Source organism: Bos indicus x Bos taurus, chromosome 1, assembly GCF_003369695.1.
Source record: "Bos indicus x Bos taurus breed Angus x Brahman F1 hybrid chromosome 1, Bos_hybrid_MaternalHap_v2.0, whole genome shotgun sequence".
In the NCBI taxonomy this organism is placed as follows: domain Eukaryota; kingdom Metazoa; phylum Chordata; class Mammalia; order Artiodactyla; family Bovidae; genus Bos; species Bos indicus x Bos taurus.
This window is the reverse complement of record NC_040076.1, coordinates 156,523,268-156,544,380: the sequence shown is the minus strand read 5'-3', so window position 1 is coordinate 156,544,380 and position 21,113 is coordinate 156,523,268. Positions and strand designations below refer to the sequence as shown.

The 21,113-nt window shown below is 45.5% G+C and overlaps 1 protein-coding gene across 1 annotated transcript in view; it reads left to right on the top strand.

Annotated features, from left to right (window-relative positions):
- Window positions 1–1,131: 1,131 nt before the first annotated feature.
- EFHB (EF-hand domain family member B) overlaps window positions 1,132–21,113 on the top strand; it is a 65,409-nt gene continuing 45,427 nt past the window's right edge. The window contains exons 1-4 of the mRNA XM_027549738.1: window positions 1,132–2,105; window positions 18,421–18,483; window positions 19,651–19,794; window positions 20,829–21,009. Coding sequence (XP_027405539.1) covers window positions 1,185–2,105; window positions 18,421–18,483; window positions 19,651–19,794; window positions 20,829–21,009 — 1,309 coding nt within the window. The 5' untranslated portion in view covers window positions 1,132–1,184. The remainder of the gene's footprint in view (window positions 2,106–18,420; window positions 18,484–19,650; window positions 19,795–20,828; window positions 21,010–21,113) is intronic.

Here is a 21,113-nt window from a genome sequence, read left to right as displayed (position 1 = left end):
CTGTAGCACACCAGGCTCCTCTGTCCATGGGATTTCCCAGGCAAGAATACTAGAGTGGGTTGCCATTTCCTTCTCCAGAGGATCTTCCTGACCCAAGGATCGAACCCAGGACTCTTGAATTGTGGGCAGATTCTTACCAGCAGAGCCACCAGGGAAGCCCCCAGTATATGTAGAACATGACAAATATTCAAATACGCATTCATTAAAACTTGAAAGAGTTTAAAGAAAATCCCATATGTAAGTTTGAGTTTGCCACATTATTTTTAAAATCCAATATTCGGGGCTTCGCTGGTGGTCCAGTGGTTGGGAGTCCATCTGCCATCGCAGATGACACCAGATTCGATCCCTGGTCCGGGAAGATCCTACATGCCTCTGGGAGGCTAAGCCTGAGCCACAACTACTGAGCCCTGGAGCCTGTGCTCTGCAACAAGAGAAGCCCTTCCAATGAGAAGCCCTCGCATCACCACTGGAGAGTAGCCCCACTCACTGCACCTGGAGAGATGCCACGCACGACGGAGACCCAGTGCAGCCAAAGATCACTAAATAAATTTAAAAATCCATCATGCATTATTGTATAACTCATTCCAAGCTTTAATATATTTACTTGAAATACTCTTTAAAGTACAGTTATTGAAGTGTAAGTCACACTTTTAAGATGGTCCTTACCACAGCTGCCAAACGTAACTTCACAGATTTTTTTTAAAGGAGTTCTTAAGCACTGAGAGAACTACAGGCAGTTCGCAGGTACTTTCACAAGCCAGGACGTAAAACAGGCGCTCTCCACCAGAGAGAGGGCTGTTCATTCCTTGAACAGGCCCTGTCGACAGTGAAGTCAACAGGCCCGCAGCGGGGAGGAGACCCCTGGCTGAACCCACCCTGAGGGGACCGCCTTGTGAGAAGTTGGGCATCATGTGCTCTAGAGCCCAGAACCACATATTTCAAGTACTTTTCTTGCCCTCCAGTCTTCTAAAGAGGGGTGGAAGGAGAGGGTAAGAGAGGAGGCTAGGATAAGGGAGAAAGATGAGGAGAGATGGGGGAGAGGAGGGAAGAGAAGGGCGTGGCTCGCGCACAGAGCTGCGCTCCAAGCCCCGCCCCCGTTTCCCAGGTAACCGGGTAAACAGACCTTGCCTCCTCTTCCCTGCGAACCCCGCTAGGTGTTGAACGGGCAGGGACCCAGGGTGGAGATGTGCTCTTTTCTGAGAGTGCCGTCCCCCAAAGGGTTGGAGCCCTCCAAGGGGTTAGGAGCTCCCCTCCAGCCCGGTACAGCTTACCCCTCAGAGATGAGTGCCCTTGGACCGGGAATGACGGTGTCTGGGAGGAAATCTCCCCTGAGCATGGAGGTGGGACTCGCCCCGGAAGGAAAGGATGACTTAGAAGAGAGGAGAGTCTTCATGGGAACAACATCTCCCACGGAGCTGGGGCTCAGAGTGGGCTTAAGAAAAGATTTCCCATGTAGTAAGACATATGAGGAGAGGATGGCATCACCAGAAATAAGATCTCCATCAAGCAAGGGGCTTGAACTGAGATTGAAAAGACAGAATATTTCTAGGACCGTCATGGATGGGAGTAATTTAGGAGTCCACAGGGTCTCAGCCTCACAGGAAACAAAACCTCCTCTGAGTGCGTTGCCCGGAAGAGTGGGTTTAGAAAAGGAGCGTTTTCTGGCAGGGTATTGTCCAGGAAGGGTAACACAGCCTCCACTGGGCCAGGGGTGTGAAAGTCCACAGGCTTCAGGGGGCAGGAGATGTCCTGTGACTGGTGACCCTGAAGGGTTCGGGGCGTCAGTGAGCAAGCTACCGGCTTTGGGGATGGAGTGTAGAGGGGAACTGGGAGGAGAGTCCGCCTGTGTGGTGATGAAGCCCAGGGCAGAGACAGAGCCTCCTGTGGAGGTGGACATGGGGCTCACCCGCCTGGAGGAGCCGGCTGAAATGGAGTCTCCAGAGCCCCAGATGGGCTTGGTGATGGAACCTCCTGCATGGCAGTTGGCCCAACAACCTGAGGAGCAAAGGGAAGCTGAGAACACTGAACCAGGAGTAGAACCTCCAGATCGCATCAGACCCATATACTCTGGGAAATTTTTTGATCGGATGCCTTGCTGGCCAAGTGTAAGTTTTTTTCCTAACACTTTCCCCCTTTCTTCTTTGACTTACATTCCATCCCTCAGTCTGCACCTTCTCAATCTTCTTTCTCCAATACATGTTGTATCCTAGTATTCACGTAGCTTTTTTCAGAAACATTTTTCTTTTTCCATTCATTATTCTGTGACTTATTTGTTCTTTCAGTTAAGACTTGTGACCATTATGCTGGGTCCAGGGCACTAACAAATGAAAAGCACGTGGTCCCTACCCTGTGGGTTTAGGTTGTCACTCCAATGATGAAGACGATAACTAAACAAATATTATGTAGATATCTATATGAATAGAAAACAAATGTGATTCTTCCTTAATAGAGGTTCACTGTAAACATGGAGCTCAATGGAAAATTTGGACAGTTTTGTTTGGAGGAGATGGCAAAGTCTTTACAGAGCTAGTAGTACTGGAGCTTATTTAGAAAGGGGACTTCCTTGGCCGTCCAGTGGTTAAGACTGTGACCCCAGTGCAGGGGTCATGGGTTCAATCCCAGGTTGGAGAATTAAGATCCTGCATGGACTGTAAGGAGATCAAACCAGTCCATCCTAAAGGAAATCAGTCCTGAATATTCATTGGAAGGACTGATGCTGAAGCTGAAACTCCAATACTTTGGCCGCCTGATGCGAAGAACTGATTCATTTGAAAAGACCCTGATGCTGGGAAAGATAGAAGGTGGGAGGAGAAGGTGACTACAAAGGATGAGATGGTTGGATGGCGTCACTAACTCAATGGACATGAGTTTGAGTAAACTCCAGGAGTTGGTGATGGACAGGGAAGCCGGGCATGCTGCAGTCCATGGGGTCACAGTTGGACATGACTGAGTGCCTGAACTGAGTCCTTAAAAAAATGTGTCAGTATTTGTCAGTTGGGAAAAAGGGTTGAGGCACCTTGAGCCAAGAACGGCATACAGCATGGCCAAAACTTCTTGAGTCGGGAGGTATAAGCAATTCTGTTTAGCCAGCATAGCAGTAGGAGATGAAGAAGAAATCGAAAGGTCCACAACGCAGGAGTAAAACATGTGGGGAGAGAGCAATGGTGGGTCTTCACGAGGGAGGAAATAAAGACAGTTTGCTTTTTGTAAAGATATATGTGTTATCAATAATAATGGTGGACTGGAAGGGAAAGATATTGAATAGTTAGGCTATTTCAAGGTAATGATGGCCTGAAAGTAATGCGGAGTTAGAAAGAATGGATAGGAAAGAGCCATTCTGAGAAGCTTTCAGGAGACGGTATTGTTAAGAATTGCCATCCAGTTGTGGATCTATATGGTGAAAGACAGGGAAGTTGATGGACAACTTAGGAGTTTCTCTGTTGATAATGAGACATCTTCCGGTTTGGTGGCCCATGAGTATCTGGTGAACACCTGGAGCTTGCAGTCCTGAGTGTGAGACATCTGGAGGGTGCCAGATGAAACAGCCAGGGAGACAGCTGGAGCCGTGGGTGGGGGTAGGACGAGAAGGTCTGGGCAGGAACCTTGGGGAACCTGTGAGACTGTCAGAAGAAGGAATGTCAGCTAGGTAATTGTTTTATTTTCTTATTTTTTAAACATTTTGGCCTTGCCATGTGGCATGTGGGATCTTAGTTCCCCTACCAGGGATGGAACCTGCTCCTCCAGTGGAAGCATGGAGTCTTAACCACTGAATCACCAGAGATGTCCCAACTACATGAGTTCTTGAGGACAAGGATTTTCTCATATTTATTGCATAGCTTCATGGCATATCACAATGCCCAGCTTATAGTGGCCATTCAGTAAATATATGTTTGATAAACAGGAGGAGGGCTGGATGAGTGAGTGGGATAGAAGGAAAAGACAAGTTGAAGAGGGTGGTATTGAGGAACAGAAAGGGAGCACCCTTAAAATGTTCGGGGAATAAAGGAGAGATAGGAGAACACAGTTTCGCTGAACTGGTCACAGGGATTCTGCAGAATTTTCTCTTTCTGCATCTGCAGACTTCTGTTCCCCTTGGGGCTCAGGGCGTTCTTTTGCCTCGGACCCCTTTACTCTCTGGTTCCCTCGTTGGGTTTCCCCAGCCACTCTCATCTCACTTGGCCGTGCCTGCTTCTCCTTTCTGGATGGGTTCTGCAGTCTACGGCTTCAGACCTGACCTCACGTAGGAGCGGAGACCAGCTTCCGGTTTCCGATACAGGCAATTCTAAAACTCCTGCTTCCTCCTCCCTTTCACATCCTCCTTTCTAAATGTGAAAGGATAGGGACGAGAGCTTCAAGGAGAAAGTAACCAGCAGTGTTAAAAACGTCTGCGATCGGGGAAATAGAATAAAGATAAACCAGCTTTGGACATTCAGGGAACTAGTGACATTGTTAGAATTCAGGTTCCAGTATACTGAAGAGTGAAATTAGAATTAGAGAAAAGTATTGTGAATTTTTTTCCCCCTGAAGAAGTGTGACAGTGAAGGGAATGGAGTAAGGATTCGTTTAGGGATACATTTGTTTAGTGGATCGGGAGGGGAGTTTGAGATAACTCCAAGGAGCTGATGAGCCTACCCTAGGTAGGCAGGAGGGAGTGAAAATGGGACCACAGGCAAGAGGAGAGATGAGTTAAGACTAGAAATGAGACTCCTTTAAAAATACACCTGTAAATATTAAAATATCCGGGGCTTCCTTGGTGGCCCAGTGGTTAAGACTTTGCCTTCCAATATAGGGCGTGTGGGTTCCATCCCTGGTCAGGGAGCTGAGAGCTCACATGCCTTGTGGCCAAAAAAGCCAAAACATAAAACAGAAACAGTACCGTAACAAATCAATAAAGACTTAAAAAATGGTCCACATCAAAAAAATCTTAACAAAATTGAAATACTTACTTTCAGTATAAAACAAAGATAATAACATGGAAAATTGAGAAAACAGGAATGGAAACACACGTAAGCTCATTACCGTAACACTTGTACTGGCGGAGAAGGCAATGGCAGCCACTCCAGTACTCTTACTTAGAAAATCCCATGGATGGAGGAGCCTGGTGGGCTGCAGTCCATGGGGTCGCGAAGAGTCGGACACGACTGAGCGACTTAGCAGCAGCAGCAGCGTGCCTACTGGCACTTCGTTGCATTCACATTAGTCAACAGTTATTGGTGGCTTTACTATATCTACATTGCCACCCATGTTGCTTTGCAGGGATCAACTCTTTACAGGTGATGAAAATGAGGTGAATTAGATAATCTGGCCAAAGTCTTACAGCTAATAAGTGGTAACCCCAGGATTTGAAGTCACAACTTCCAATTTAAGGGTATAAGTTTTTGTGGCTTCCCTGGCAGTCCAGTGGTTAAGACTCTACCCTTCCAATGTAGGGGGCGAAGGTTCAATTCCTGGTCAGGGAACTAAGTTCCCACATACCATGTGGCGTGGCTAGAAAAAAAGAATCTGAATTCTAGACTGTACTATACTTCCTGTAACATTTTTATCCAAATTAATTTTCATGTAGTTGTTAACAGCAAGCATTAAAACTGTCTTTATTTTCACTTATTACTATTTAATACATTTTTCAGAGTTGTTACAAAGAATTTTTTAGTGATTAAAAAAAGATTTCTTTAAGTTGATATGTGATTCTTTAGCCAATTCCTTCCCTCACTTTTTGGACAAAAGATTCAGTTCGGTTCAGTTCAGTTGCTCAGTCGTGTCCGACTCTTTGCCATCCCATGAATTGCAGCATGCCAGGCCTCCCTGTCCATCACCAACTCCCAGAGTTCACTCAGACTCATGTCAATCGAGTCAGTGATGCCATCCAGCCATCTCATCCTCTGTCGTCCCCTTCTCCTCCTGCCCCCAATCCCTCCCAGCATCAGAGTCTTTTCCAATGAGTCAACTCTTTGCATGAGGTGGCCAAAGTACTGGAGTTTCAGCCTTAGCATCATTCCTTCCAAAGAAATCCCAGGGCTGATCTCCTTCAGAATGGACTGGTTGGATGTCCTTGCAGTCCAAGGGACTGTCAAGAGTCTTCTCCAACACCACAGTTCAAAAGCATCAATTCTTCGGTGCTCAGCTTTCTTCACAGTCCAACTCTCACATCCATACGTGACCACAGGAAAAACCATAGCCTTGACTAGATGGACCTTTGTTGGCAAAGTAATGTCTCTGCTTTTCAATATGCTATCTAGGTTGGTCATAACTTTTCTTCCAAGGAGTAAGCATCTTTTAATTTCATGGCTGCAGTCACCATCTGTAGTGATTTTGGAGCCCAAAAAAATAAAGTCTGACACTGTTTCCACTGTTTCCCCATCTATTTCCCATGAAGCGACGGGACCAGATGCCATGATCTTTGTTTTCTGAATATTGAGCTTTAAGCCAACTTTTTCACTCTCCACTTTCACTTTCATCAAGAGGCTTTTGAGTTCCTCTTCACTTTCTGCCATAAGGGTGGTATCATCTGCATATCTGAGGTTATTGATATTTCTCCCGGCAATCTTGATTCCAGCTTGTGCTTCTTCCAGCCCAGCGTTTCTCATGATGTACTCTGCATAGAAGTTAAATAAGCAGGGTGACAATATACAGCCTTGACGTACTCCTTTTCCTATTTGGAACCAGTCTGTTGTTCCATGTCCAGTTCTAACTGTTGCTTCCTGACCTACAGGATTATTTCCCCACTGTTTTTCTGTAAAAATAGTCTATGAAATTCTTTAGGTATTATATGTCTTAGAGTATTTCCTTAGGATAGAGTCTCAGGAGAAGTCAAAGGATGAATCTTTTTCTGGTTCTTATTGCCAAATCACTTCCTTCCTGTAAGATTGTACCACTGAATTTTAAAAATTAATAATGATTTGTAAGGCATTGTTTTAATTCAAATTTATTTGATTTATAACAAGACTAAAAGCTGTTTCGTATGGTTGTTTTCATTTTTTAAAAAAATCCTTACATCTGGTCATCTTGCTGAGCTCTAATTGGTCTTTATTGCTTCCTGTTTCTTTTGGATTTACTGGGCAGATGATCATATTGACGCTGTGGCCTTTCCTTCTTTGATGTTTACAATTCTCACTTTAATTTCCTATCTCACTACACTTCCTATGATCAATAATAGAATACAGAAAGTCTCTTTTCAGACTTTAATGGGAATGATTCTAATGGTTCACCATTAAGTATTATATTTGTAATATCCATCCCCAATTTGCTAAGTATGTTTAAAAATCAGGAATAGAACTTGAGCTATGAAGAGCCTTCTCTGTATTTGTTGAAATACATCTTTTCTGAATTAGCATGGTTAATTTTATAATAGTGAACCATCTTCATATATTTGGGCTGAGCCCTACTTGGTTGTAATGTATTATTATTATTATATACTCTTGGATTTTATTTCCCAGATATTTACTAGGATTTTTGTATCCGTTTTTGTTCAGTTGCTAAGTCATGTCTGACTTTGCGATCCCATGGACTGCAGCACGCCAGGCCTCCCTGTCCATCGCCAACTCCCGGAGCTTACTCAAACCCTTGTCCATGGAGTTGGTGATGCCATCCAACCATCTCATCCTCTGGCGTCCCCTTCTCCTCCTGCCCTTAATCTTTCCCAGCATCAGGGTCTTTTCCAATGAGTCAGCTCTTCGCATCAGGTGGCTATAGTATTGGAGCTTCAGCTTCAGCATCAGTCCTTCCAATGAAAATTCAAGGTTGATTTCCTTTAGGATGGAGTGGTTTGATCTCCTTGCAGTCCAATTGGACAGAGTTTTCCTTTTTGTGTTATCTTTCTCTAAGTTTGGTGTTAAGGTAATGCTAATATGTGAAAAGGATTGGGAAGCCTTCCATATTTTCATTTTCTTTATACTTGCAACAGTTTAGATATTATGCATATTGTCTGCTTCTTGTAGACTTTGTAGAACTCATGTAGCTGAAAGGAAAAGAACAGGGGATCCCCAGTGTGCTCCCCGAGGGGTGGGATGGGGAAGCATTTGATGCCCTTGAGTTCATCCAGCCTCAGAGGAGGGAGGAAGTGCACGTGGATGGGGTCAAAACCCATGTTCAAGTTTGGCAGTGAGGACAGCTCAGATGGAAAAATCTAGCTGCTGAGCCTGCTGAAACCAGCCCCTGAAGACACCTGCTTTCCATCAGGCCATTCCAGTGTCCGGGGGAGGGACGCGTCTCTGTAAGGACTCCCGTCCTGTGGCAGCAGGCGAAGGTCTGCCCTGACGGATTACGAGACTCCCGGGGCCTTCTTGTCCTGAGCGACTAGTACACTGAGCTCTGAAGTACAAAGAGGAGAAAAGAAGGAACTTTACAAAGAAAAGTTTAAAAAAGACTCTGTTGTCTACAATGACTAGACAGTATGTTAGGTGCTGCTGCTGCTGCTAAGTCACTTCAGTCGTGTCCGACTCTGTGCGACCCCATAGACGGCAGCCCACCAGGCTCCCTGGGATTCTCCAAGCAAGAACACTGGAGTGGGTTGCCATTTCCTTCTCCAGTGCATGAAAGGGAAATGTGAAAGTGAAGTCGCTCAGTCATGTCCGACTCTTCGCGACCCCATGGACTGCAGCCTACCAGGCTCCTCCGTCCATGGGTTTTCCAGGCAAGAGTACTGGAGTGGGGTGCCATTGCCTTCTCCTGTTAGGTGCTAGGGCTGTGCAAAGATGAGAAATGATTCAGTACCTGCTTTCAAAACACCCTTACAACCCAGAGTCTTGTGATCAACAAACCAATGATTTTACACTGTGGTAAACGTCGTGCAAAGAGATGCCTTTTTCCCTTCTTGTTCTACACTAAGAGAAAATGAAAGTGAAAGTGTTACTTGCTTAGTCATGTCTGACTCTGCAATCCCAGGAATTGTAGCCTGCCAGGCTCCTCTGTCCATGGAACTCTTCAGGCAAGAATACTGGAATGGGTAGCCATGCCCTTCTCCAGGGGATCTTCCTGACCCAGAGATTGAACCTGGGTCTCACGTGTTGTAGGCAGATTCTTTACCATCTGAGCCACAAGCGGAGCCCCTGATGGCTATTCAGGGAGTGGGTAGAGGCAAAAGGGTTACCCATTTGTAAATCTTATGAGAAACTGATAATCGTGCAAACCCTGGTACTCAAAAACAAGTCACAGGGCTTCTCTGGTGGCTCAGTGGTAAAAGAGTCTGCCTGCCAATGCAGGAGACACAGGTTCAATCCCTGGTCCGGGAGGATCCCATATGCCAAAGAGCAAGTAAGCCCACGAGCCACAGCTTTTGGGCCTGTGCTCTGGAGCCCGGGAACTGCAGCTACTGAGCCCACGTGCAGCAAGCACTGAAGGCCCAGCCCAGAGGCCGTTTACTGCAACGAGAGAGGCCACTGCAGTGAGAAGTCTGCACCACAGCTAGAGAGTAACGCCTCTCACTGCACCTAGAGGAAAGCCCAGCACAGCCAAAAATAAATACATAAATAAAAAAATTTTTTTGAACTCCTAATTTTTGTCTGAATTTGCAAAGAGCCAATTTGGGCAGAATTCTCAGAAGTGGATGGTTTCATTTGCATGATGGGTTCAGGGTCTAATGGGCAGAAAGATTGATGCTCTCACTCCTCTTTTTTGATGAGATGTCCAGAGTTAGGGATAGTGATCTATGAGTAAGACAGTGATCTTGACGAAGGGAGACATGGAACCCTTGTATTAGCCTACCCTGCATTCGGAGAGTGGACGACTATGGGCTGGTGGATCTTTCACAGCTGAAAATGGTCTTGTATCAACCTTTCTGAGTTGACCTGAATCTTGGGAACCAATGACGTGAAGTGACAGGGGGACTTGGTCCCTGAAACCTGTGTTTTGAGGGCTGACTGACAAGGTGGCCAAGTGAGGTGGCCCGGGTGTGGCAAGGACGGAGTGCGGAGCCGGTCAGCGGGCTGGGAGTTTGTTTGCACACAGAGAGCCTGAGCAGGAAGGCAAAGACAGGATGGTAGGAGCCAGGCTTCTTACTGGCAGAGAAACAAGTCACAAATACAAAAATGAGAAGGTGGAAGGAATCCTGCTGTGTGACTTGTAATTGGAGGTGTCAGTGGAAACTCATGGTATATCTGCATATCTATATCTAGATAGCTTTACATTTGTAGAGCTTTATTTATTTATAGGGCTTCCCTGGTAGCTCAGCTGGTAAAGTATCCGCCTGCAATGCAGGAGACCCTGGTGTGATTCCTGGGTTAGGAAGCTCCCCTGGAGAAACGATAGGCTACCTGCTCCAGTATTCATTAGCTTCCCCAGTGGCTCAGATGGTGAAGAATCTGCCTGCAATGTGGAAGATCTGGGTTTGATCCCTGGGTTTGGAAGATCCCCTGGAGGAGGGCATGACAACCCACTCTAGTATTCTTGCCTGGAGAATCCCCATGGACAGAGGAGCCTGGTGGGCTACGGTCCATGGGGTCACAGAGTCGGACATGACTGAGCAACTAACCACACACTACGGTTATATCTATATCTATGTCTATATCCTTGTCAATGTCTAAGCTAGATACATTTAATTAAATAGAATATTGTAGAACTGATATAGCTGCGAGTGTGTGGGGGAGTGCATATATCTCCCATTTCCTAACTTCATCCTCTAAGAGGATCTGGAAGTAATGTTTATCTCGTAGCAATGAGCACACCAGAACCTGGATCTTGATTTCTAAACATCATTCTCTATTAAAGGGAATCAGGACTCTGGGGGAATGAGGACTCTAGGGCTGGTGTATTATAATATGAACTTGGAACACTTTTGAGAGCCAAAAAGTAAGAAAACGCTCAAAGAATATTGCAGATATCTCAAAGTGGTGCAGAAACAAGTCTGAAAGGGCTCCTGGAGGGGTTCCACCGAACTATTATACTTTGAGCATTCAACACCATTGCTACTGACTAAAGGGGAAGGGGGGAGGGATAACTTCGGAGTATGGAATTCAGATACACACAGTGCCAGGCATAAAACAGACAAACAAGGACCTGCTGATAGCACAGCCAACTGTAGCCAGTGCCCTGGAACAACCTATTATGGAAAACAATGAAGTGAATTTATACATAAAAAGGAATTTATTGAAAATTTCTTTATGAATTGAACATCCATAAGCATTTTATGAATTGAAAATAGTTAATTTATATACATGAACTGAATCACTTTGCTGTAACAATATTGTAAATCAACTACTTCAATTAAAAATTGCCATTGAATAAAATAGAAATCCATGTACTTAATACGGATATAAAAACATGAATGATTAAATAAATAGTAAGGAAAGAGAGTTTCCTTTCAGTTTAATTCCAGTTAATAAATGTAGATGAAATGATGGAATTAAAGAAATGACAATTTGGCAACCATCACAGTAGCAATGGTTTAGACAAGAATCATCAGCAGATGTTAGAACAGTAGGTAAAAGTTTAGGGACTTCCCTGGCGATCCAGTGGTTAAGCAGCTGCCCTTCCACTGCAGGGGTGGCCAGGTGGGGCTGGCGAGGGGGCAGGTTCGATCCCTGGTTGGGGAACTAAGATCCCACATGCCGTGTGGAGTGCCAGGTTTAGTGAGGGACTGCATATTTACAAAGAATATTTTTTTAATTTGTAGTAGATCCACAGTGTGTTAATTTCTGCTTTATTGCAAAGTTACTCAGTTATAAATGTATGCAGTCTTCTTTATATCCTCTTCCATTGTGGGTTATCACAGGATATCGAGTACAGTTCCTGTGCCATACAGTAGGGCCTTGTTTATCCGTTCTACAGGATAATTATTGATGACAAACTTTACCGAGGAGAAACCTAGCAGGCTTTATTCTTTAGGGAGCAAAGCTGACCCCACCAGTCAGCGGACAAGTTGACCGCGTTTGCTCCCTGAGGAAAAACACAGCGTTCTTTCTGTGATGTCCCTGACAAACATGTATAACTTTAATCATAAGAGAACACTAGTCAAACCCAAACTGAGGCACAACGAACAAAGTAACTGGCCTACACTCAAAAAACGTCAAGGTCACAAAAGACAAGAGAACATTAGGAACCGTTCCCAACAGAAGAAGACAGCGGAGACGGGAGACGTAAAGGCCGTGCGCGTGTGCTGGGCGCCGCGGCACCGGGGCCTGACCGCCTGGGGCCCGCTGGGCAGGGGGCGTAGGCGCAGGGGCGCCGGCTGACCGCCTTGCCCCGGGCGGCTGCGGCGTTCCTTCTGCAGGCTGCGCTCCCGGAGACACAGCCTGGCAGGGACCCTGGAGCAGAGCCGGTCTGCCCGACCAGACCCCGGGACCACGCCCTGGCCTTGCCCGAGTGTTCCCAGAGCCGTGCTGTGATCCAAGGCTCTTCCTTCCTAACGCCTCCCCCTGCCCTCCCTTCACAGGGAACCTCCCTGCCCACCCTGCGCCCCCCGCTCCCCGCATCTGTCACAGATGTTCTTCTGCTTCTCAGAGGAACGAACCAACCAGTCATCGCTCTGCCCCTGGGTTTGCTCCCTCTGCTGGGGCCCCTGGTGTTTGAATGAGGTCTTTACAGTAAATACTCTCCTGAGTTTTGTGGCCTGTAGTATTTTTTTTTAAGATAATAAACCACGAGGAAAAAGAAAATAAAAGAGGAGACAGCAGTTTTAAAATTATCAACATGTTTTGGAAAATAGGAAGATGGCGATATGGCCACTGATTTTGCATGCGGAGGTGAAATCTGCCAGAAATCAGGTAGTCATTTCTACCTGAAATGATCCTGTTTGCCTGGAAAAAGCCCCGAGAAGCTCAGCCCGCGCAATCAGATGTAGTAAAGCTGGTCCCCTCCTTCGCCCCCGTCTCCCACGATTCCCACCTCTCCGCGCCAGCTCGTGCTCCCTGCTACCGGAACCGTGGATTTATTTTCCCAGAGTGGCTTTTGGAATCAAAAGACACCAAGCTGAAGATAAGGCAGGGGCCAGAAAGGAAACTCGCACCTTCTGTCTGCGGTTTCCCCAGCGCAGCCCGGGCGGCCAGAGGCAGGGTGGAGACCACCCTCTCAGCAGCAGGCAGGGTGGAGAGACGGGGCATAGCGGATCAGAGGAGAGACCTGCTTGGGTTCAATATCCGCCGGTATGTGAGCCGAGTAACCCTGTCGCTCAGCCTCACCGTGCCTCCGTTTGCTCACGACGGGGATGATAACAGCATCTACCTCCTGGAAATCATCCCGAAGTGAACTAACACGCAGGAAGCCCTGAGAACAGCACAACATAGATGCTGTGCTTTACAATCGGATTTCCACCGTTACTATTCTCTGGAAATTCTGAACTCTACTGAGGACTCTACTGAGATAAAGGCAGCCTCGTCATCTGATCGCTTTACAGGAAAGTCCAAGACTCAGCAAGCCCTGTAACACAGCCATCTCTGGGGAGCCGGAAACTGGGTGAGGATCAGAGGCCAGCTTGAAGGGAGGGGCCGAAACAAGCAAACAGAAGACCCAGACAGAACAGGGAAAAGGTAAGCCCACAGGAAGTTAGTCCAGAAGTAAAAGAGGTTGCACTTGTAAGACAAGATTGGAACCTTTAAAAGAACAGCCAAGGAAGAAGGAAGAACATTTTAGAACATAATGTAAGGTATTTGGATAGTCTAAATAAACATTTAGCAGAGGATTGGAGGATGCAGTCAAAGACATCTCCTAGACATGAACGCAAATGCCCTGGAGGCAAAAGGGAGAGCCTCAAAGTGGATCATTGTCCCGTTTCTCAGGTTGGGGGGTCACTAGTACCAGCTGAGCACCCCCCACCCCCCGACTTTAGAGCTGGGGAGGAGAACTTAAGGTGGCCATCACAGTTGCTCCTATTTTTCAGTCTGTTTTTGGCTGCCCCGGGTCTCCGTGGCTGCACGAAGGCGTTCTCTGCTGCAGTGAGCAGGGCTGCTCTCTGGCCGCGGTGCAGCTCCTTGCCGGGAGCACGGGCCCTGGGCCTGTGGTTGCACAGCTGAGGTGCCCGGCTCCGCTGCTCCAAGGCACCTGGGATCTTCCTGAGCCAGGGCTCCAATCCGTGTCTCCGGCATTGGCAGGTGGATTAGCAAACACGGAACCACCAGGGAAGCCCCTGCTCCTGTGTTCTGGCCTGGTTCTGCATACACTTCGGCTCATTTTTATTTCTAGCGCTCCTGTAGCTGTTTGCCTTCTATTTGACATTGTTTATAGACTTTTTGATAACCCCTCATTGCTTTCTTTTGCTTAATAAAGCAATACATACTAAAATATTGAGAAAACAACACAGAAGAAAATAAAAGCACGTGCAAGTTCACCACTGCAGCCATGAAATGAAGACACTTGCTCCTTAAAAGGAAAGCTATGACGAATCTAGACAGTGTATTAAAAAACAGAGACCTCACTTTGCTGACAGAGGTCTGTCTAGTCAGAGCTATGGTTTTTCCAGTGGTCATGTATGGATGTGAGAGTTGGACCATAAAGAAGGCTGAGCACCGAAGAAAGCACCAAAAGCACCACATACTTTCGAAGTGTGGTGTTGGAGAAGACTCTTGAGAGTCCCTTGGACTGCAAGGAGATCCAACCAGTCCATCCTAAAGGAGACCAGTCCTGAATAATCATTGGAAAGACTGGTGCTGAAACTGAAACTCCAATATTTTTGCCACCTGATGCGAAGAATTGACCCATTGGAAACGACCCTGATGGTGGGAAAGATTGAAAGCAAAAGGGGAAGGGACGACAGAGGATGAGGTGGTTAGATAGCATCACCAACTCAACGGACATGAGTTGCAGCAAACTCCGGGAGATTGTGAAGGACAGAGGAGCCTGGTGTGCTGCAGTCCACGGGGGTCTCGAAATCAGACATGACTGAGTGACTCAACAACAACAAAAAGAAACGTCACCACTCAGAAATGGCAATCACAGCTCACAACTTGTTGTCTCTGCGTTATGTGCGTATTGCCAACAGAGATGTGAGTCTGTGAATTTGTACAATACAAATTTATATCTCTGTTTTAAATTCATGTTGTCTCATGAGCATTTAAAATGGTTTATATACATGGTTATATACATGGAATGGTTTAAACCATTCCATGATAGCATATCATTTGAAAGTAACATATTTTATTTAACCATTTGCCTATTGTTGCATATTTAGCAGTTTATTTATACAATTAAGACCGAAGTTCATTTTGTTTGTCTCTTACTGCGCCACTTGAGAAATCAGACAACAGATTTTCACCAAACTTGGGGAGTATGTTTGGGATGCGCTCAAATACACAGATTCAAAATGTAGGCTATGAAGAAAAGAGTATATTCATGTCTTGGAACTTGACAGAGAAACAATAGGGAAGGGAAAATAATTTTCCTTCTACCTTTCTGAGCTCTAGGCTAGAACCTTCTGTGACGAAAGACATTAACAAGAGAAAGACAAACATGTTTATTAACATGTATACCTCATATGTACACGGAAAAAACCCAGGAAAACGGAGGAAGCCCAAGATGGCTCAAGACACCACTTTAAGTACCATTTAGCTAAGACAAAAAAAAGATGTTAACAGAGAACTATTTCAGTATCCTGTGATAAAGCATAATGGAAAAGAATATTTTAATAAATATGTATAACTTAGTTCTTTTGCTGTACAGCAGAAACTAACACAACATTGTAAATCAACTATACTTCAATTTAAAAAAAAGTTCATGTAACTATGAGAAAAACAAAAAAGAATTGGTGCCAAAAGAAGGCCAGCTGCGGCAGGTGACCAGGGAGGGCGTGGTAAGCAAGGGGAAGGTTTATTACACAGCTTACACTGGTATCTTCGCCATTGATAAAGGTGTCTGGACATTTAGATTCAAACTTCTCTTCCTCATACAGGGGAGGAGACATGTTTACAGTGATGTCTTTTGCAAAATGCATGCAATCCTTACAAAAGGGCAACTTCTACTCCATTTTCAGAGCTTCTCTCGTGTCTGCTATCTATTAAAGTGATTGGTTCAATGTAATCCTTATGCCAAAGAGGCATATTTGGGGGTGGTGAGTTCTGCATCCTTCATACCTCAAGCTGATGCGCAGTCATCCTTGAGAACGACTGAAATAAGCAGAGCTCTGTGACTGGCGGAGATGGACACGTGTGTTACGATGACTCCACAGACGGAAATCAGATACGATGGCTTCCATCTTTGTGCCCCCGATCAAGTGACCTGAGGACATTGAAACCTGATTATAGCCACTGATCTGGGGTCACACTGCTTTCCAAGTGGGCAGCTCTGGGAGGACAGCAAGGGTGTTTTTGTCCAGTGAAATGTTTGCACGATGGAAACCTGGAACATCTGCTGTCAAACACTCGAAGGGACGTGGATGAGGGACAAGCAGACTCAGGCCATGGACCGATGGGCCTGTCAGTCCAGCCGTCCTTCCTTCTGTCTCTCTAACCGTCTGTCATCTGGACAGTAGCTGCCCTGGGTCTCCCCAGCTTTATGAAGTAATCTTTCCATTAAATATTTAAAAGAATGGCTGGCACTCATGTAACATGTATAGTAAGAGCAACTTTATGTTCCCTGATACTGCTGGGATTTCTTATAATTTCCAGCTGAATTAAAAAATTACTTGTATCTCAAAATTAAAGGAAATGGAAAAGGTCACATATGTCTCCTCTCTTTTTCCCACCCTCTTCAGCTCAAGTTAGAGCACAGTCCCTCTCCTTTTTCACACAGGACTCTTCTCCCTTTGTGCAGTTATAAGTAGAATTTACTCCAGGTCTGGCATTAAGGCTGGGCTGTGTGTCACTGGCCAGTTCTCATCCTGGGTCCCTGGCCTCTGACCTCACTGTTTCATCTTTCCCTCCATTCACTTTTCGCTCAATTTTTCTTTCCTTTCTTCCTATTTTATTTTATTTATTTATTTATTTTTTGTGCCATACCATGCAGCATGAAGGATCTTAGTGTCCCAACAAGGGATCACACTTGTACCCCTGTGTTGGGAGCACAGAGCCCTGACCAGTGGACCATCAGGCAAGTCTCCTCTCAATCTGACTAGTCATCTCCCTTAATCCTTCCTTAGTCTGTCCCATCAGGAGTTCCTACTTGCTTTGTTGTTGTTGCTTTAGTCGCTCAGGTGTGTCCAACACTTTTGCAACCCCACAGACTGTAGCCCGCAAGGCAAGAATACTGGAGTGGGTTGCCATTTCCTTCTGCAGGGGCTCTTCCTTACCCAGGGATAGAATCTGCCTCTCCTGCATCGGCAGGCAAATTCTTAACCACTGAGCCAGGAGGGAAGCCCCATTCTTTGGCAAAGCAGTTAAATTCTCTGTCTGAGCATGTCTGTGGGCACCCTCTTTTGCACTCAGATGTCATCAAGATACTCTCTTAATCTTGTTGGTTCTCCTTCTAAGAGGAATTCTGCAGTTAACGTTCATCTTCATAAAAAACTCCCACGTATTCATCTGTATCCATCTGTCTGTGTTGTCACCCAGCCATCCCTCATTTATCTGATCAGTCTACTTCTGTACAGTCATCCCTCCACCCAACTCTCAGCCTCTCTGCTTTTCCCCGATTCTCCCCAGCCCCCTCCAGAGACCTAGAACACTCTTACGGGAAGTTTCTTTCTCTCGGTTTTTTAAAGAGAAACTTATGCTTTGCAAAAATAGCTATCAGCTGCCTTGAAATGATAAAGGGGAAATAGATACGAGATGCATGGCTGGGAACGAGCAGTTATAATCTTTGCTTGGGCAAGAGAAGGACAGATAAGACCCAGATTAGAAATAAGTGAACAAAGCCAAGTGACGTTAGGACCATTCACAGAAGGAGCTTGGCCGGGGGGGGACACGTTCTTATATATCAAAAGCCAGGGTGTTGGCGGAAATATACCCGTAATGCAAGCACACGCATGCACACTCAGAAATGCTTATTGTTTGTGTTTAGCTTGAATTCGGTCACAGCCCCACTGTACTGATGATAATAAAGTGAAAGTGAGGTCGCTCAGTCGTGTCCGACTCTTTGCGATCCTGTGGACTGTAGCCTACCAGGCTCCTCCGTCCATGGGATTTTCCAGGCAAGAGTACTGGAGTGGGTTGCCATCTCCTTCCCCAGGGGATTTTCCTGAGCCAGGGACTGAACCCAGGTCTCCTGCATTGCAGGCATATGGTTTACGCTCTGAGCCACCAGGGAAGCCCGTGATGATAGGACAGCTGATACTTAACCTGTGAACTGTGGCAAGGTATTTCTGAGAGTGGAGTCCCTTAGCAGGCTGCAGAGTTCAGAAACTGCAAAAAAAAAAAAAAAGGTAAACTCAAAATATACATAGCGCCTAATGTTTGTATTTTACCTCAGGATGGTTTTAGATCTGGTATTTGTTTTTCCTGTTTTTCTTTTTGTGTTAAGTAGTTGAAGTGTTAGAAGCATAGGCCAAATTGGAAATACATTGCTTTCTTCAAAACACCCTCCCTGTACCTTCACAATGACCGATTACTGCTCTTCTCTCCTTAGGCAGGGAAAGTTCTTCCGATTGGATACAGAGCTGCAACCTGCTTGACGGAAAGATTCCCCAGGGTGAGTGTTTTCAACATGCATTTGTGTGAATCTAAGATAAACAGCATTCTACATTCCTTATGAGAGTTGCATAACTTTAATGTGGTCCATTTGGATTTTTTTTTTTTTTTACTATAAGACCTTCTGTTGAGTTGAATGAGGAAATGAAAATCCCAGGCTTACAATTTCCAGCTCTATGAAAACTACTGGAGTTTTCCATTTATTTAGATTGGAAATAGTCTTTTATGGTATTCTTCCTAACCTAAATACTTCCCGGTTGCTTTCTAAATGTAACTTATTTTTATTGGAGTATAGCTGATTTCTGATGATTTCTGATGTTCTGTTAGTTTCAGGAACACAGCAAAGTGAATCATTTATATATATATACCTATATCCACTCTTTCTTAGGTTCTTTTCCCATGAAGGTAGAGTTCCCTGTGCTGTACAGTAGGTTCTTACTGGTTACCTATTTTATATATAGCAGTGTGTATACGTTAATCCCAACTCCTAATTTATCCTCCACCTCCTTTCCCCTTTGGTAACCATAATTCTACATCTGTGACTCTTTCTGCTTTGTAGATAAGTTCATTTTATCATTTTTCTAGATTTCAGATATAAGGCATATCATGATATCTGTCTTTTTCTGTCTGACTTACTTCACTCAGTGTGATAATCTAGTGTGACATTTTCTAGATATAAGGCATATCATGATATCTGTCTTTCTCTGACTTACTTCACTCAGTGTGATAATCGAGTGTGACATTTTCTAGACATAAGGCATATCATGATATCTGTCTTTCTCTGACTTACTTCACTCAGTGTGATAACCGAGTGTGACATTTCCTAGACGTAAGGCACACCACGATGCCTGTCTCTCTCTGACTGACTTCACTCAGTGTGATAACCGAGTGTGATTAAGGCACATCACGATGCCTGTCTCTCTCTGACTGACTCTGTGACAATCTCTAGGTCTATCCATGCTGCTGCAGCTAAAGATAACTTTGAAAATATGCTGTTTATTTCCATTAAACAACTTTCAAGATGCTTTATTACTGGGTGCTGGAGCTCCCCAGTACTTGTTATACTCATGTAATGAAAGATGTTCCTTGATTGGTATAGATCTGTCTTGCTGATATCAATCAACTGTATTTGATGATTCATTCTATTTTCTTCTCTCACTGTTGACAGCTAATGACCCCACCTGAGGCAAAAAAATTTTTCAACTTCAGATACCCACCTGCTGGAGCCGAAAGAGTATTTTACGGCAGAGCAAATGATCCTCAAATCGCACCTTCCTTGACACACGGAATAAGGTCGAAAATTTCGATACCGGTAACTTCTTCTCTGTTTTTCCCTGTATGTTATTCACCTCCAAGGGGGAAAAAATGCATAAATGAAGTGTTAGTGAAATCATCACTTCCAACCTCCTTCCCGCTCTTAATGAAAAATCCAAGCAGCAGTAGGCAAGACAGTGAGTGCGGGAAAGTCAACGGCGTAAGCTCCAGACTGCGTATTGTCCCCTTGGATGATACAAGCTGAGCCGCACTTCATTTTCCCACGGTAAAAAGGGGTGGGCTTCCCCGATAGCTCAGCCGGTTAAGAATCCGCCTGCAATGCAGGAGGCCCCAGTTCGATTCCTGAGTCAGGAGGATCCCCCGGCGAACAATTCCTGAGTCGGGAAGATCCCCTGGAGAAGGCCGAGGCTACCCACTCCAATATTCTTGGCTTCCCTGGTGGCTCAGCTGGTAAAGAATCTGCCTACAATATGGGAGCCCTGGGTTCGATCCCTGGGTTGGGAAGATCCCCTGGAGAAGGGAAAGGCTACCCACTCCAGTGTTCTGGCCTGGAGAATCCCAGTCCAGAGTCGGACACGACTGAGCACTAACACTTGCACTTTCATGGTAAAGAGAGGTGCTGTCAAGGTTCAGTAAGGCGTGGCGAGGACAGAGGCTGGGTGCCGCTGGAGACCTCAGCGCGCTGGTGCGGGCACTGTGTGCACCCGGGGTGTCCGTGTTATCTGCTCCGGACTGAACAGACAGTCCCGGGGCAGAAGGCCGGCTCTTGCAACTGCAGGAAGCCTGTGGGGCTCTCGTGGCTCTTGTGCTCATCATTCCCACTCCTCTGGAATATTCGAGCTGCGAACCAAGGAGCTGCCCTCATAAACACTTTAGCCTCAGTGAAAAGTCACGTTTTGACGCGTTTAAGCTGCACAGTCCCAGTGTGATGGTGGGTTTGAAGGTGAGCCAAGGCAACGATCATGAAATGCTTTTCCACTTTCATATTCTCTGCTCCCTGGCTGTTGAGTTTCAATGTTCAGATTTCTTTCTTTTTGGTTGTTACATCTTTGCTTTGTATGACTTCTTTAGGCAAAGGTATTGATCAACCCACAGCCTATAACAACGTTTCAACAGAAAATGAAAGATAAAAAGGAGTCAGTATATTTTAGCAATCAACGGGCACCGTTAGGAAAATCTCATGATCAGACACCAGGATTGCCTAAAGGCCTGGACACACTCAATACGACATTTGGGACGGCAATCGTCAGAGGTAGTGAAAATAAGGGGTGGGAGGGAGTGGATAAAATGTTTTCTTAGAAAATGGGATTCAGTATCCTGTTGGGGTTTATTTAGTGCTGGTGCAGATGATGTCAA